This window comes from Stegostoma tigrinum, chromosome 1 (assembly GCF_030684315.1).
Source record: "Stegostoma tigrinum isolate sSteTig4 chromosome 1, sSteTig4.hap1, whole genome shotgun sequence".
Taxonomy (NCBI): domain Eukaryota; kingdom Metazoa; phylum Chordata; class Chondrichthyes; order Orectolobiformes; family Stegostomatidae; genus Stegostoma; species Stegostoma tigrinum.
Genome location: NC_081354.1, coordinates 67379630 through 67397750, shown reverse-complemented (window position 1 = coordinate 67397750; position 18121 = coordinate 67379630). Strand labels below are relative to the sequence as shown.

General features: G+C 41.8%; 1 protein-coding gene across 3 annotated transcripts in view; it reads left to right on the top strand.

The window, feature by feature from the left end:
* Positions 1–18121, top strand: part of prss12 (serine protease 12) — a 145273-nt gene that overhangs the window by 115906 nt on the left and 11246 nt on the right. For all 3 annotated transcript variants that reach the window (XM_048544727.2, XM_048544635.2, XM_048544808.2), the window contains exons 10-11: positions 1226–1304; positions 3188–3310. In XM_048544727.2, coding sequence (XP_048400684.1) covers positions 1226–1304; positions 3188–3310 — 202 coding nt within the window. The remainder of the gene's footprint in view (positions 1–1225; positions 1305–3187; positions 3311–18121) is intronic.

Sequence of the window (18121 nt, the reverse complement as noted above, 5' to 3'; positions counted from 1 at the left end):
AAAACTGCACATTGTTACAGTCAAAATCATGTACTAAATTATTATGTTTATGAACAAGAAGCTTTTGGATTTGATTTTGAATTTGTGCTGAGGTTAAGGTTCTTAGCTGAAACAGCAGTTAAGTTACTGCCATGAATTTTGTCTGATTAGAATTTTAACAATAGTTTTAGCAGTTTACTGTTTTCTGATTCTCCATTCTCCACAGCAGTACCTCTTCCAATCAAAGTACAATTTCTAACTAGTCAACACCCTCTTCTTATAAATTATAAGTTGTTGCTCCTGTTGGATTTGGTATTCTTGAAACTCTGTCCTGATCAGTGCAATTCAAAACGCTGCAACCACATGTCCTTATTTCCAGCAGGACTCAAGTTTTGAACTGCATTCAAGATGGCGGCAGCAATGTAGGAGGTGTCCAGGGTCTGTACCCATATGCTCCCACTCCCACCCACCTGACTGACCGCAATTTTCTTTATTTTTTGCTTTGGTTTGTTTCTTCGTTTTTCTTGTATCGAAGTTCACCTCTCTTTCGTATTTCTGCGGCTGCGGTGGAGGAAGGAGTTTGTGGGGGCCTGAGCAGCAGCAGCGTGCTGAACCCGGATGTCTATTCCTCGTGGCCATAGTGGCCGTGGCTTCTGTGCAGTCTTCATCATCTGTAGGTCCCTCCTAGTGGTTTCAGTGGTGGCTACGGTGGTGTTGGTTTATTGCTTCTGGTTCATTCTTCCTGGCTGTGGCGGCAATATGGCAGCTTTGGGCAGCAACTGAAGTGGTGACTGGTTTGTGCAACGGCTTCAGTGTTGGCAACTGGTGGGTCCAGTTTGTCTCTCCTTGCTATGGTGGTGATGTTAAGGCTTTGGCAGTGGCAGCTTAGTGGGCCCAGTCCAGAAATCGTTGCTTTGGTAGCCTCAGGGCCAGCTTCAGTAGCAGTGTCCTGTAGCCATTTCAGAAACCCAGTGGATGTGGAGGGAAGAAAAGATTAACTTTGACCTAACCTTGTCACAATTATTTCTTTTTATTGTTACAGTAACTAAAATGGTGAAAAATTGTGGCGACCTTTGCACAACACACTGCATTTTCAGAAATACAAGTGACAATAAATTATTATTCTATTCTCCCAAGTGACCAACAAATGAACATTATTATAGGGATTTTTAACATTTTTCAACTCTTTGATGAGCAGCATTCCAAAATGTATAACTTCAGGTGCTATTGCTTTTAATTTCTTTAGGGCCCACGTCTCCTCTCTGTGGCTTACGATTACTGAACCAAAGGCAGAAACGGATCATTGGTGGGAAAAATTCTTTAAGGTCAGTAAGTATATTTTGGTCAAAAAGACATTTCTTCCCCTAGGAAATCATTAACTGGGTAACTTTAATGTAAACTACCATTCCTGTCAGACCGCATTAACTAAGGGTGTTAGACAATACGCAAAAATTGTTGGTTTGCTATCTCAGTTCACCTAGTCACCTTGTAAAGCATGGGTTAAGTTGTGCAAAGATTCATCACGATACTTGTGACAACTGATGTACAATGAAAACGACTCATCTAAAACTTGTTGGTATAACTTGATCTGATATTGAAAAGGTTACCAGTACTGTGAACCATTAAGGTGAACAATTTCAAATACGTAATGAATATTTTCAGAGCAACTATCATTGGAAATATTCGCTTTGAATTCAATTCCCTTGTTACACAGTGAAGCTGAGGCTGACATGAAAGTTGCTGCCAATGACACTGTCAATGATATTTTTGTGGCAGAAACAACAGTTAAGACCCAGTGAGATAACAAGGTATAGAGCTGGATGAACACAGCAGGCCAAGCAGCATCAGAGGAGCAGGAAGGCTGATGTTTCGGGCCTAGGCCCTTCTTCAGAAATCATTTCTGAAGAAGGGTCTAGGCCCGAAATATCAGCCTTCCTACTCCTCTGATGCTACTTGGCCTGCTGTGTTCATCCAGCTCTACGCCTTGTTATCTCAGATTCCCCAGCATCTGCAGTTCCTGCTATCTCTGAAACAGTTAAGATCCAGTGTTCTGAATTCAATGGAAAAATCAAAGCAAGCATTTGCCTCTGATACCTATGTTGTGATATCTCTGGGCAGTTTGTGTCTGCTACGATCAAGTGTAAAGAGGAGCAGATATAATTCTGCTGGCCTTCAGGGATGAATAACCTTGCATTTAGTGCACTGAACACTGCCCCATGGAATAGTTTTGCTCTCTGCTTTTGGAGACAAGACTGTCACCAATGGATAAACATAAATATATTTTGCTGAATGCCAGAAGTAACATTTTGTTCCCAGGGTAGGTAGAGGTCTCAGTGAAGCCATGTAGGATAATCAGGTTGTTTAAATAGTATATGTCCCTTTGGAATTGTTCCTAACCTTGAGGCAAATCTTGTGTCTCTTTGGGAACAAAGAAAAATGGCATGCACCATGTTTAAATAAGTTGTTTTGAATTTGCCAAAAAGGTTTAAGCACCATTCTGCAGACTTGTGCAGATTATCTGAACTTACAGTACCAAGGGAATGCTGCCCCAGTCAGAGGTGCTGCCTTTTGGATCAAGCCAAGCTTCATCTGCTGTCTAAGGTGGATTTAAAAGATCCCATGGAATTATTTCAAAAGAAAAGTGTGTGAGATTTCCCCTGGCTGAAACTTATCCCCCAGACAACATCAATAAATATTGAATTATCTCCTCATTACCTTGTTGTTGTTTGTTGGACCATATGTGTACAAATTGACTGGCCTCTGTTCTCCGATATTACAGAGATGACAAAAATATTTTTTTGATTCAAAGTGTTTTGGTCTATTTTGTGACTGTAAAAAGGGCTTTGGAACTCAAGTTCCTTTTCTTTAGTTCTTGGAATCGACCTAAGATTTCAAAGCGCTGACAGCATATTGTGGATTGCTACTGCAATGCAAATGGCTTGAGAGTTGAAAAACAATACGTCGTGTAATAAACATTATTGTATGTAGCTCCCCAGTTTAGTAGATAATGAAAGTATATTTGAGACACAGTAAACCTCTGGCTTTTAGCTGCCAAAACAGCAACAGGCAAGTTCTTAAAAGATATCTGCCAGGTCACGATTTTCTGCTGGTCTGTGTATTGTGCAAGCTCCTTAACTGTATTTGTTAGACCTCTGCTTATGTGCGCTGAATAATGTCTTTTTAATGTTTGGCTTCCTGCCTTACACAGGGGCGGGTGGCCTTGGCAAGCAGCCATCCGGCTGAGAACATCCCATGGAGATGGGAGATTACTGTGCGGTGCCACTCTCATTGACAGCTGTTGGGTCCTCACTGCAGCTCACTGCTTTAAAAGGTCAGTCTTTTTAATTGGAACAATTTAATTAACATAATTGAAAAAAGATCATTTACTTTTTCCCTGGAGGATTACATCATAGCCTAATGCCGTTTTACTACAGTTGGTTTCTAATGGCTTGATGCAGGTCACTTATTTATGATTAATTCTTGCAGATGGAACTCAAGCAATCTGTCAGATAATTCAGAGTTAATTGAGTTTTTAGTCATGACAGACTGAAGATTTTGCATTTTTTTGAGTTTTCTCAAAGACTTTGCTTGCAACCTTCTTTTCAAGCTGGTAGATATTTTGTAATATAACTGGCCAATAATGGATATGCCTTCTCACTCAATTGAAAACAGCTATAATGAGGATGAGTTGTGTGGACTGTGTGACTCAGCACTGAGGGCTTAATCTGATTCACAATTGAAAGAATGCTGAGTGTATCCAGTAGATACTTTCACATTACTTGATGGCCATAATTGAAGTAGAGACCTTTAGGGCAGACATCATAACTTTTTTACATGTACATCTGTTCACAGGGATTCTAAAAAGTTGGGAAAAATTGCATATGATTGCATTGGATGAAAAGTGGGGAAAGTTGTTGTCGGAAAAAGGAAGCTACTGACTATGTTTGGAGTACAACCACAGAACTCCTGTCTGGCTGAACTCCATGTAAAACCAGCTGGCAAGTTACGCCAGGTCTGTTCACTGTAAAGACATTGGTGTCAGTCTGAAAGCTGCAGTGTAACTGTGTCTGAAACAATAAAAGCTAACTGTTTGGCTGAACTAGATGTATAGAACAGTTGGGAGCAAAATGAAGCATTTCAAGTGGGAGAAACAGAGTTAATTGATATCTTATTAGTAGCTGTTTGTCAGTAAAAAGGCAATTTGAGAGGATGTGTGTCAGGATTTGCCTGGCCATAGACAATGGGGACAAACCACTATAATTTATATATCTCCCTTCTTGAAGATAGCTACAGTTATCTCATTAATAGAATCACAAGGGAGTTGTTTTTCTTCCTAAATCTCTGGGATAAGTTCATGGAGTCTTGATGTGAGCAGTAGTCAAGCAGCTTTAAGACCTTGGCTGAAATGCCATTAGAATCACAGGCTACTGAGGATCATGCTCTAGAGTTCTGAAAATCCAATAAACTTCTTCACATTTCTGGAATTGTTTCATTATGGTGTAATTGGAACTGTCTGGAGTTAGAGATCTGAAATCAAAGCCTGCAAAATTAGGCCGTCTGACAGCCACCAAACCAGTGTAGTTGACAGTAGTCATTCACTGCATCAAAGATCAACTCCTATCTGGTGTGAGTATTAAAATACCATTGAGATAGAAAACACTTGTATTTCAATTGCTACTGTGCCAAAACAAAGCTGACAACGGTAGACATTACACAGCCTACAACTTGTGAGTGACATTCTACAAAAGATTTACAGGCTACTCTCAATCTCTTCAATTCTACATACAAACAACTCTGTCCTTGAACACTGGCAAAACAACATCCATATATCAGCCCAGGCCTAGTGAACCAAATATTTCACCTCCCATAGATGTTAGACTCAAAATGCTAGAGCTTTATTGAGTGTAGTCCTTACAGTTCTCCAAGAGGCTGGTGGTTTCAATGCATTACTGACTGTAGTTACAGTAGCATTGCTTCTGAGATAATACATTTACCTTTCTTCTTTTGCCAGTGATTGGGCTTTCTATTAGCCTTGCAGCTTGATCCTTGTGTGATATATTTATTTCTGTCTGTGAACTGATGTGGCCGTCCACCGTTCTTGCATTTGAAATTTAAAAATTAAAATTAAATTTAAAGTTAAATTAAAATTTTACATTTTTCTGGTTTTATTTTTAACTCTTGTTGAAGGAATATCAGCAGGTCACTTGGCTCCTACCTCAGGCTATGAAAATCAATAGGTTAAGGATTTGACCTCAGGTGGAGGTGAATGCTGGAACTTTTCAAAAACTTTGTCTGAGTTTTCATGGTTAAAAGCTATTACCTCTCTCTCTCTTCTGCCCACATCAGGATATAGCTGAACCTTTCCTCCTTGCTGGTATTTTCTTATTCTTTCATGTGATGTAGATATCACTAGTAAGCTCAGCACTTTTTGCTCATATCTAATTACCTTTGAACTTCAGTGGTTAATGGGGCATTTCAGAGAGGAGTTAAAAGTCAGCCATTTGCTGTGCATCTGGAGTCAGGTCTAGGCTGGACCAGGTAACGACAGCAGATTTCACCCCTTAGGAACAGTTGTGAACAAGATGGATAATCACCATGTTGGAAAAAAAAGACACAGTAATAATGCCAAATGTGTCATACTGGTCAGAGTCATCTTGTACACTTCAAAATAAAGGACCAGTACAGTAACTTTCAAGAATTATTGTTTTGTTTTCTCTTTAGGATATAGTAGTTTCTTCACCATAATGAGTGTGACTAGTTTTTAGTGCCACTTTTCTTCATTAATTGAATCTGAATTTCATTAGTGGGTGTGATGCGATTTGAGGTGCCTTATTGGCGTTCTTTGCTACTATTAGCTTGCTGACATTACCAACAGCTGCATTGCCCTCTGAAGGCTTTTTTGAGAGTCAGTCTGCACCTTTATAGAGTCATATGGTTCAATTTATCAAAGGATTCCAGGATTTCATCAGCCTCCCAAATAATTACGGAATTGAGCAGTGTGTTTATTCTGTAAGGGTAGCTTTTCCAGTTTTGAACAGTTCATTTAGTTTTATCTACCTCTAATACAAGTTGACTTTTTTCAAGCTAATTCCATGTTAAAAACTATTCAGTGTCTGAATCTTAAAACTAGACATTTGCTGCCACCATGTTTTAACTTCTGCCTCCCAAAAACTTTAAAACATCATAGACTCAAAATGTTGGAACTTTGTTGAGTTTAATTCATTCAATTCACTTTGTGGCAGGAAGACTGAATTGCTTTTCAGTGACTGGCTGCAGACTAATGGTAATTGTGGCATCCTGGATGTTAATTTTCAAAACAATTAATGCCTAGTTCTTCCCTAATTCTTTACAAATTATATCAATAAAGATGATACTGCATGTTGAGGGAATGGTTTAACATAGAAACATAATAAATTGGAGCAGGAATAGGCCATTTGGTGGTTCATGGCTACTCTACCATTCAATGTGATAGAGACATAGAACTGTACCTCATGGAATCAGACCCTTCAGTTCGACTCATCCATGCTGACCAGGTATCCAAAATTAATCTAGTCCCATTTGCTAGCGTTTGGCCCATATATCTCTAAAACCTTCCTATTCATATACCCATCCAAATGCCGTTTAAATATTCTAATTGTACCAGCCTCCACCTCCACTTCCTCTGGCAGCTCATTCCATATACACACTCCCCTCTGCGTGAAGAAGATACTCATTAGGTTCCTTTTAAATCTCCCCCCTCTCACTTTAAACCTATGCCATCTAGTTTTGGACTCTCTTACCCTAGGGAAAAGATCATGATTTTATAAAACTCTATAAGGTCACCCCCAGCCTCCAAATCAATAAGGAAAATAGCCCCAGTATATTCAGCCTCTGCCTTTAGCTCAAACCATCCAACCCTGACAAAATCCTTGCAAATAAAACCAGAAGAACTACAGACGCTGCATATCAGAAGCAAAAACAGAAATTGTTGGAAGAGGTCAGCAGGTCAAGCAGTATATGTGTAAAGAAATCAGAGTTAATATTTTGGGTCCGGTGGCCCTTGCACAGAACTCTGAGGAGTTTCACAAGTTTCACAACATCCTTCCGATAGCAGGGAGACCAGAATTGAATGTAGTATTCCAAAAATGGCTTAACCAATGTTCTATACAGCTGCAACATGACCTCACAACTCCTGTACCCAATGCACTGACCAACAAATGCAAGTGTATCAAATACCTTCTTCACTATCTTTTTACCTGTGACCCTACTTTTAAGATACTATGAACCTGTACTCCAATGTGTCTTTGTTCAGCAACACACCCCAGGATCTTACCATTAAGTGTATAAGTCCTGCCTTGAATTGCCTTTCCAAAATGCAGCACCTCACATGTTTCTAAATTAAACTCTATCTGGCACTCCTCGACCTACTGCCCCATCTGATCGAGGTCCAGTTATACTCTGAGGTAATCTTCTTGGCTGTTCACTACATCAGCAATTTTGGTGTCATCTGCAGATTTACTAACCCCACTTCCTATGTTCACATCAAAACCATTTATATAAATGACATAAGGTAGTGGACCCAGCATTGATCATTGTGGCACACCGCTGGCCCCAGGCCTCCTGTCTGAAAAGCAACTTTTCAACACCATCCACTGTCTTGTACCTTCAATGATCATGGGTGATTATAAAATTCAACAACTTGGTCTGCCATCTTCCCGTGGTCACTTTTACCCGAAGAACTGTGTCAAACGCCTTCTTGAAATCATTCACTGTTTTGGCCTCAACTGCTTTCTGTGGCAGAAACTTCTACTCACCGGCGTCTGGGTGAAGAAATTCTTCCTCATCTCAGTCCTAAATGGCCTACCTTAATAAAGAATAGACCATCCTAAGCTCTGTAGCAGCGGCATAAGAATGTAAGTGTAAGGAAGTCCTGGTATGGAACACTTTATAGGACCTAACTGGAGTACTGCTTCCAGCTTGAGGGAGCCACAGTTTAGCAAAGATGTGAACGTATTAGACAGTGCGCAGAAAAGATTCGTGAGAATGGTTCTAGGATTGAGGAACTTCAATTACCTAGAAATTTTGGGGAAGCTGAGGCTGTCTCCCTTAGAGGAGATTGATAGGAGATTTGATAGAGGTAGTCAAAATCATGACAGACTAGACAGGGAAATGACACCTCATTGGTAGAAGTACTGAAAATAATAAAAGGAACAAATGGAATGTAACTGGCAAAATAAGCAATAGTGGCATGAGGAAAATCTTACTTTATGCAATGAGTGGTTAGGAGTTGGAGTGCACTGTCTCAGAGTGCGGGGAGTCAGGGTCAATTGAGGCATTCAACACAGTACTGGAATTATCTGAAAAAGAAAAATAAGTTAGGGCTACTGACAGAATACAGGAAAGCAGCACCATAAGAGCTAGCACATTCACAACAAGCCAAATGGTTTCCTTCTGGACATTAAAGTTCCATGATTCTGAAATGTAGCAATACTTTGGGAAGAATCTTACAATTTTTGGATCATTGTATCAAACTTTTTAGATATTTTCTCATGACGAGGCTTTGTGGATTTACTCACTAACTATCTACCCTGTGTGGAATTCCTCTGACCCAATTCTAGCCCTATCTTACCACACACTATTCATGGATTAACTCACCACTTCCCAGATATCCTGCATTGGACTGGGATCCTTGTCACTGGCTACAGACATATCCTGAATGAATCAGAAAGTGTCATGAGGGTTCTCAGAGGTTGGTACATGTCACGTGTCAGTGTTCATAGACATGACGTGAGTGTGGGCGATGCCCATGGTGTGTGCCCTGAGATATTGTTGCGTGGTTGCTAACATGGAGATAATTCAGAGCAAGGGATGAGCTAAAGGTGCCAAGCACCTGCTCTGAATTCCATGTCAAATTCTCATTGGTGAACTTGCTTGGCATATTTGATAAATTAGATAGTTTGAATGTTAATAAGGTGAGTTGTGCTGTTAGTAAGGCATTTAACAGGCAATAATCCCCCTTAAGTGGCAACTCACAATTGTCTAGTGAGAAACTCACCTCGCCACTTGGCAGATAGCTAACAAGATGCAGCAAGACACTCGTGATGTCAAGAGACAAAAAAAAACTGCTGATACTGGAATCCAGGTAGACAAACAAAAGGCTTGAAGAACAGAGCAAGCCAGGGAGCATCTGAAGTGGAGGAGCAGTCAACGTTTTGGGGATTACCCATCTTCAAGAATCGGAGTATGGGGAGTCAGGATCAATTGAGGCATTCCTGATGTCATGATAGGCCTTGCGCATTTCTACCACAAACCTTGCTACAGCCAACTTTTCTCAGACTGTGATAGAATTTTGTCCAACAACTCTGTCTCTGGGCATTCTTCTCCTTTGTATATGGTGCTCTTAAAGAGATCAGTTGTCAGCAATGGTTGAAATAAAGGCAAGGGCTGAAGTACATAATCAGATTTTAGAATTTGGAATTTGAGTCAAGCTTTCACTTGCTTGTTGCATGGACCTCACCGGCTATTTACAGACCTCCTAAAAAGGCAGGAGGCCAGCAAAGTTCAAGTGAATGGGTCACTGCAAGACTTTTAAACCCAGTTTCCAACAGGTGGCAGGGCAAGTGTCAGGCTGCAATTAAAATCAGAGTTAGTGCAATTCTTAACTGCCCAGTCCATTACAGAATTAGCAGCAGTAGGTCACTGTATGTTTGGCCTTCTAATTATGCTTCTTCATTATAAGCTAAAGTATCTATGATGAATCTACTGTCATTTCTTTCCAGTTCTGCACAAAGTATGAAATTTCTGTCGAGATATTTGGGTATTTTGGTGACTGCAAAAGACACAAAGTGCAAATAAATCATGACGTGTAACTGCATATCCTTGTATTGCAAGCAGCATGTATTTTATGTATTATGGGGCTTGGAATGAAGTAGCAGAGATCAGACTTCACTTTACAAACTGCGATGTAAAAGGAACATCATGTGTCCAGCACAGATACAGAAAAACAGTGGGGGAATTCTTTGTTCGAATGACTTTTGTAAAAGCCAAATGCGGCACCTTTTAGCAAGTTGACCAGTGTTTTTCAGGGCAGGACAGTGGCTTCAATATTCACAATCCTGCAGAGATTGTATTGGAGGTGGGACTGAGAACAAAATCGGAGAATCATTGTGTCAGGGTAGGCAGCAGTGCAATCCCTCTTTGGCGTGATTTAGCTTGAGGAAAGGTCTGATTAATTCTAACTACCTACATGTATGCAGCTAAATAAGATTAATTAAGACCCCATTGGGAACACATTTGTGATGGCACAAAACAATTGGGTCTCCTGCTAAGGCCAAAGCCGTTCTTGCCTGTATGCAGCCTCCTGATAACAGGCCTAGGAGTTAGTGAGGCTTCATATCATTTCTTTCTGTACCCCTCCCCCAAGGAGCTGTGAGTGCCAGCAGGCAACAGTTGCCACTTCAACAGTCCTGGAGATAGGGCCCATCTTGATAGCATGGAAACTGTAATTTGATTTATTTTTGCACTCTTTAAGCTCTTCAGAGAATGCCTCCATTTTAATATGCCCTCAGGATCCCCTCCTCTGCTGGTGGCGCCAGTTGCTGGACAATGCTGTAGGCCCTCCTTTTGTCACTCGCTATCCTAGTTAGGGATATGCATTTGGGTCAGCATGGACAAGATGGGCCGAATGTTCCCCTCCTGTGCTATTTCATTTCAATGGTTCTATGATAACTTATTAATGGGCGCTTCCAGGTAGGTTGCAATTGGCATTCCTTCCCACAATTACCTGGATTCCCGACCCAGAGTTGTCATTGGGGTTCCCTGTGGCCTCAGCAAAGTTCAGCCCAATGTGAAAATTTCACAATTTCACTGTCGTGGCACAGAGCCTCAGCTGCAGAGAATACTACGTCAAAAAAAATATGAAGAATGTGTACTTGAATCCCTAATCCAGTCTCACGGTCTCACTCTGCAAACCCAGACTCAGAAGGCTGAATCGTATCCATCTCTGTCTAAGTATGAGTTGCATTGAGCTTCAGTCTGGAACTGCCCTACATGAATCCTGACATTTGCCCTGAGTGTGGCAGATAGAGAAAATTAGCATACTGCTTTGCAGAGAGCAAGCTGGTACAGGGGGTGGTGCAGGTGTGGGATGACCACTACCCATTGGACTGGCAGTGGAGGCCACAACACCATGCCGTGCCAACCTGGTGTGAGTTTGCTTCCTAGACAGTGCAGTCTTCTTCATCTAGAAAAATCCACCGCAATTTGGGAAGAGGGTCAATGATCTTTTCTGTTGTTCCAGCATAAGTGCCACCACCTTCTCTCTGATAGCCCACACTCAATTCTCTCTTGGCTCATGCACCCATCTCCCATCAGGTTCATGCTCTACCACTCAGTATAGCCCACAACATGCTGTAACTCATCCTGATATCATTAATCCTCCATGCCCTGTACTGTGTCTACTCACTCACTCACTCAGGATATCTCCACATTTGGGCCAAAAATAACATCTATGTCATAATTTTTATCTCCCTTAATATCTGTCTCATTTTTTCATGCTAGGAGGAAACCATACCATAAGAGGGCAGAAAGATATCCGATTCCTCGCCCCTAATGTGGGCATTGCCCTAACTGACCCGGTGATGAACTGGTCCTGTCCACAATTCAGGAGCGTGTCCCTGAGCGCACAGTGTCCTTGCAGCACCATTGATAGTTGCCAGTGCATGGTGAAGTGATGGCTTTATGGTATTATCACTTGTTCTAGAGACCCTGCTCATGTCCTGGAGACCTAGGGTCAAATTGTGCCATGTTAGAATTTGAATTCAACAACTACCTGGAATTAGGAATCTAATTCCATTGTCAGTTGTTTTTAAAAAAACCCATCTGGGTTACGAATGTCCTTTAAAGCAGGAAATTGCTGACGTACACATGACTCCAGGCCCACAGCAATGGTGACATGAGTCAATGGCTCCTGACCCACTGCCTGCTATTCTAACATGGGTCTTTTCTTTGTCTCACTTCTTTCTAGCTTTATCCATCAAACCATCCTCGGCCAGCCTTTATAATTTTTCTCTGAAACAATGAAAAATTTCTTCCTGCCAATTATTTCAGTATAATGGTGGGCATAAATTCTCACAATCCTTAGTTTAAAATTAGTAATAGGATGAATTGTACCCAAAGTATGATATTCAATTGATCTAGCCTACGATCTTCGTTATTTTTTTCGCATTTTGGAAACCATTCTTGAACGCTGTTCATCCAGTCCTGGCCTCCAGATTAGCTGGCTGAGATCAGGTACATGTGTCAGAAACTGAAGGGTGAATATGCATGGTTCACTCGGTATCCAACTGTGTTAATGCGGACTCATGCTGTGCTGTCAGTCTGCCTAATGGGGAAGATTTCAAAAATAAACTCTATTCTGTTGCCAGAGTTGGAGGAAGAATATTATAATTTGCAAACATAATTGTATGAACATAAAATGGCAATCTCTGTTTAATCATAATTCATCAGTCATTAATCAGCTCCTCCACATGTTGGCTCCAACATTGCAGTTTTATGGCATGTGAGAGAGGATAAAGAAGAAAAGGAACATTTTCAAGCGACTGCGACTGCTTTCATTTATTTATGTAGCTCTCATTGTTCAGAATATATTGTGTTTTAACTTTTAGAGGAAGACTTTACTTCTGATTAGCACTGCAGCTTCACAGCACCAGGGACCTGAGTTCGATTCCAGCCTCGGGTGACTGTCTGTGTGGCATTTGCACATTCTCCCTGTGTCTGCGTGGGTTTCTTCCGGGTGCTCCAGTTTCCTCCCACAGTCCAAAGATGTGCAGGTTAGGTGGATTGGCCATGCTAAATTGCCCATAGTGTTCAGGGGTGTGCGGGTTATAGGGGGATGGGTCTGGGTGGGATGCTTCAAGGGGTGGTGTGGACTTGTTGGGCCAAAAGGCCTGCTTCCACACTGTAGGGAATCTAATCTAATCTAAATTTAATGAGGCAATATTGGAACATGCTGCTTTATTTCTTTGAGCATGTGTAACGTTCTTGCTAGAATCACAAAATCAAAGAAAGGCTACGGAACAGGAGATGGCCACTGTAGTCCGCTGTATCTGTGCTGGCTCTCTGGAGGAGCAATTCACCATGATCTACTCCCCTCCTTTTCCCTGTAGTCCTTCACATTCCTTCTTTTCAGATAACAATGCGTTATTCTCCTGAATCCTCAATTGAACCTGACTCCACCAGACTGTGCACTTCAGATCCTAACCACTCACTGAGTGAAAAAAATAATTGCCTCATGTCACCATTTTTTTCGTGTCAATTGCCCTTAAATCTATCGCTGGTTTGCAATCCTTTCACCAGTGGGTACGGTTTGCCCCACCTACTCTATCAGGAACCTTTATGATTTTGATTGAAGTGGGCCCCTGATTAATGAATCTTCCTACGCTCTATTGAATACAGATAAATCACAGAGAATGCTGCAGAAACTGGCCAGATCTCATGATATATGTGGATGCATCTTGTGAATAGCTAAATCAGTTGAACCATTCTCAACCTTGTAGGACAGATCAGCCAGTTGCAGCCTAGTGAACAGCATTGCACTACAGCAAATATGACCAAAACTGAATATAATACTGCAGGTGTGGTCTCACCAAGGCCCTGTATATCTGAAGTAAAACATCCCTCCTTCTGAACTGAAATCCTTTTTACAACAGAAGCCAGCTCCCATTTGCTTTCCTAGTTAATTACTGCACCTTGTTGTCTACATTCATTGACTGGAGTCTCTTTGCATCTCTACACTTCCCAGGATATCACCATTTAAATAATGCTCTTCCTTTCTATTTTTCGTACTGCAGTGTATAACTTCACGTTGTACTGCACCTGCGATAATGGGACCTGCAGATGCTGGAGAATCCAAGATAATAAAATGTGAGGCTAGATGAACACAGCAGGCCCAGCAGCATCAAAAGCACGACAATATCATCAAAAGTACGACAAAGTGCTTCCTGAGATTTTGCTGGAGCACAGGCTCATCGACCTTTGCCTTCAACTCAGATGCTAGGCCCATGGAGTGATATCAATGCAGGGCCCAATGTGTAGCTGACTTTTTGTGTTCTTTTGTGAGTGATGTGCAAATGTACCTGTTTGGTCCAAAATATGCATCACATATGCTGGCTGGACAATGTGATGTGAGAAGAGAATGAACCCACTTGCTTTTGGAGCACCTGCTCCTGAGATGCTGCTGGGCCTGCTGTGTTCATCCAGCCTCACATTTTATTATCTTGGATTCTCCAGCATCTGCAGGTCCCATTATCGCAGGTGCAGTACAATGTGAAGTTATACATTGCAGTACGAAAAACAGAAAGGAAGAGCATTATTTACACCAGCTTTCTTCTCAGATGGAGCACTACCAAAACACACTGACAGCTCAGCAAGTACCACAGAGGGTATTTGGGTTGAATAGCAGCATTAATGATTCCACCTTCATGCTCTACAGCTTCAAAACACAGAATTGTTGTGTCTTCAACTGAACCTACCCGTGGTGACTTCCAGTTGCTGACTGCCTAGTGTCAGTCTATCCACCATAGAGGAATAAGGCAATTTACTTTCACAGACAAACTACCCTCTTTTAATGAAATAACCTGAGACCTGGAATTTTGATGTGATAATCATGCTTAGTACAGAACATGCTAATCTGCTAAAGTATGATCATGGCTAGAAAAGCAATGTCCTGGCTCAGAACTTTACAATCAAGTAATCTTTCTCTTTTTTCTCTTCTCCCAATATACCGATATATATAATTTGGAAACATTTGGTATATAAAATAAGAGTTGTATGAACACTGTGAAGCAGGACACATAAAATAACCCACTTTTTGAGTATCAAGGCACAAATTGAGACAATGAAAGTTACAAAATATATCAAAAGCAAATAGAAACTCACATTTTATGCAACATGGCTAGTCTCAGATCTGTTATTTGTCAAGATCATGAAACTTGAAGTTGCCCGTGTAATCAGATCTGAGTTACATAAAGAGGTTAGAGAAATTGAAATTGTGTCAGTGATAATGGGAACTGCAGATGCTGGAGAATCCAAGATAATAAAATGTGAGGCTAGATGAACACAGCAGGCCAAGCAGCCAGCCCCAGTTCGTCCCCTCCCCCCACTGCACCACGCAACCAGCCCAGCTCTTCCCCTCCACCCACTGCATCCCAAAACCAGTCCAACCTGTCTCTGCCTCCCTAACCTGTTCTTCCTCCTCTCACCCATCCCTTCCTCCCACCCCAAGCCGCACCTCCATCTCCTACCTACCAACCTCATCCCACCTCCTTGACCTGCCCATCTTCCCTGGACTGACCTATCCCCTCCCTACCTCCCCACCTATACTCTCCTCTCCACCTATCTTCTTTTCTCTCCATCTTCGATCCGCCTCCCCCTCTCTCCCTATTTATTCCAGAACCCTCACCCCATCCCCCTCTCTGATGAAGGGTCTAGGCCCGAAACGTCAGCTTTTGTGCTCCTGAGATGCTGCTTGGCCTGCTGTGTTCATCCAGCCTCACATTTTATTATCAGAGAAATTGAAATTGTTCTCTTTGGAGCACTGAAGACGAAAGGAAGATGTAATTCGAGAGTTAATGAATTAGGAAGCACTTTGTTGCAGAGGTAAGTAAAATCTGTTTCCACTGAAAAGTGACTCAGTAACCAAAGGATACACATTTGAATTGATTGGCAAGGGAATCAGAGGGAAGAAGAGGAGAATTTTCTTAGGCACAGAGTTGTTATGATCGAAAATGCACAGCTTGAAAGAATGCTGGAAGCAGATCCAATAACAACTCTCAAAGGGAATTGAATAGATACTTCAAAAGGAAACATTAGCAGGAATATCGTGAAAGAGCAAGAGAGTTGTACTAAATAATCAGACAGTTCTTTCAAAAAGCGAACCTAACAGAGCCTCAATGGACAGAATATTATCACAGTATGCTATGTGATTACCTGAAACTAGAAACAAGGGAACAATCAGAATAACAAACATGTAAAACAAATCTTTGGAGGCTGAATAAAGGATGTAGTTTATGTCAGCTCACCGTACTACCATCAGTATTAGCTGTTTATTATGTCAAGTAAATGTTTTTTATTCACTTTTAAGGCATGCACATCAGCAGTGGAGGGAATGGATACTTGTGGGTGTAATGCCAGTCAAGTGTGCTGCTTTGTCCTGGATGGTGTCAAGCTTCTTGAGTGCTGTTGGAGCTGTATCATCCAGGCAAGTGGGGTGCATTCCATAACACTCCTGACTTGTGCCTTGTAGATGGTGGACAGGCTTTGAGGAGTCAGGAGGTGAGTTAATCACCAAAGTATTCCTAGCTTCTAACCTGCTCTTGTAGCCACAATGCTTATGTGGTGACTCCAGTTTGGTATCTGGTCAATATTGATAGGATGTTGATAGTGAGGCGTTCAGTGATGGTAACACCATTGGATGACATGGGACAGAGGTTGGATTGTCTCTTATTGGAGATTGTCACTTACTGGCATTTGTGTGGTGTGAATGTTTTTGCCATTTGGTAACAAAGCTTGGATATCATCCAGATGTTGTTGCATTTGAACACAGACCTCTTCAGTATCTGAGGAGTCATGAATGATGCCAAGTATTTTGCAATTATCAGTGAATATCCTCACTTCTGACCTTATGACGGAGGGAAGGTCCTGATGAAGTAGCTAAAGTTAGTTGGGCCGGGGACACTACACTGTGGAACTCCGGCAGACGTGTCACGAGGCTAAGATAACTGACATCTAACAACCACAGCCATCTCCTTATGTGCTAAGTTTGATTCCAACCCCAGTGGAGAGTTTGCCCCAATACCTCTTAATTCCAGTTTTGCTAGGGATCCTTGATGCCACACTCAGTTAAATGTGGCATTAGTGCCAAAGGCTATCACTCTCACCTCACCACCTCACCTCTGGAATTCAGCTCCTTTGTCCGTGTTTGAAACAAGGCTGTAATGAGGTCAGGAGCAGAACCCAAACTGGGCGTCACTGAGCAGGTTATTGCTGAGCATGTTCTGCTTGACAGCACTGTTGATGACACCTTCCATCACTTTACTGATGATCGAGAGGAGACTGATGGGGCAGTTATTGTCCGCAATGGATTTGACCTCCTATTTGTGTACAGGATATACCTGGTCAACTTTCCACGTTGCTGGGTATATGTCAGAGTTGTAACTTCACTGGGAGAGTTTGGCTCTGGGAGCTGCAAATTCTGGAGCCCAAGTCTTCAATACCATTGCTGGAATGTTGTCAGGCTCCAAAGCTTTAACCCACAGCCTCCAACCATTTCTTGCTGTCACGTACAGTGAATTGAACTGGCTGAAGATCGGCATCTGTGATGCTGGGGATCACTAGAGGGGGCCAAGATCGATTCTCCACTTGGAACTGCTGGCTGAAAATTACTGTGAATGCTTCAGCCTTGGCTTTAATACAAATGTACCAGGCTTTTCCATCATTCGGGATGGATATTTGTAGCGCCATCTCCTCCAGTGAGTTGTTTAATTGTCCATCACCATTCACAACTGGATGTGGCAGAAGTACAGATCTTAGATCGAATCCTTTGGTTGTAGGATCACTTAGCTCTGTCCATCATTGATTGCTTACATTGTTTAGCATATAAATAGTCCTGTTTGGTCGCTTCACCAGGTTGACATCTTATGCTTAGGAATGCTTTGTGCTGTTCCTGGCATGCCTCCTGCGCTCTCCATTGAACCACGGTTGGTCCTCTGGCTTGATGGTAAGGGTTGAGGGGGGTGATATGCCAGGCCATGTGGCTGTAGATTATATTGGAGTACAATTCTGCTGCTATTGATGGCCAAAAGTGGATCATGGTTGCCCAGTCTTGGGTTGCTTGATCAGTTCAAAGTCTGTCCCATTTAGCACAGTGATAGTGCCTCATAACATGGAGGGTGTTTTCAATGTGAAGGCTGGACTTTGTCTCCATAAGGATGATGCGGCAGAAACTCTGACTGATATTGCCATGGACAGATGAATCTGCAGCTGGCTGATTGCTAAGGATGAGATCAAGTAAGACTTTCTTTCTTGTTGGAATCTTGTTGAACGTTATCATTTTCAATCTTTAAGTAGATTTAGCCTAATTAAATTTCAAACAATCCTGAAGGAG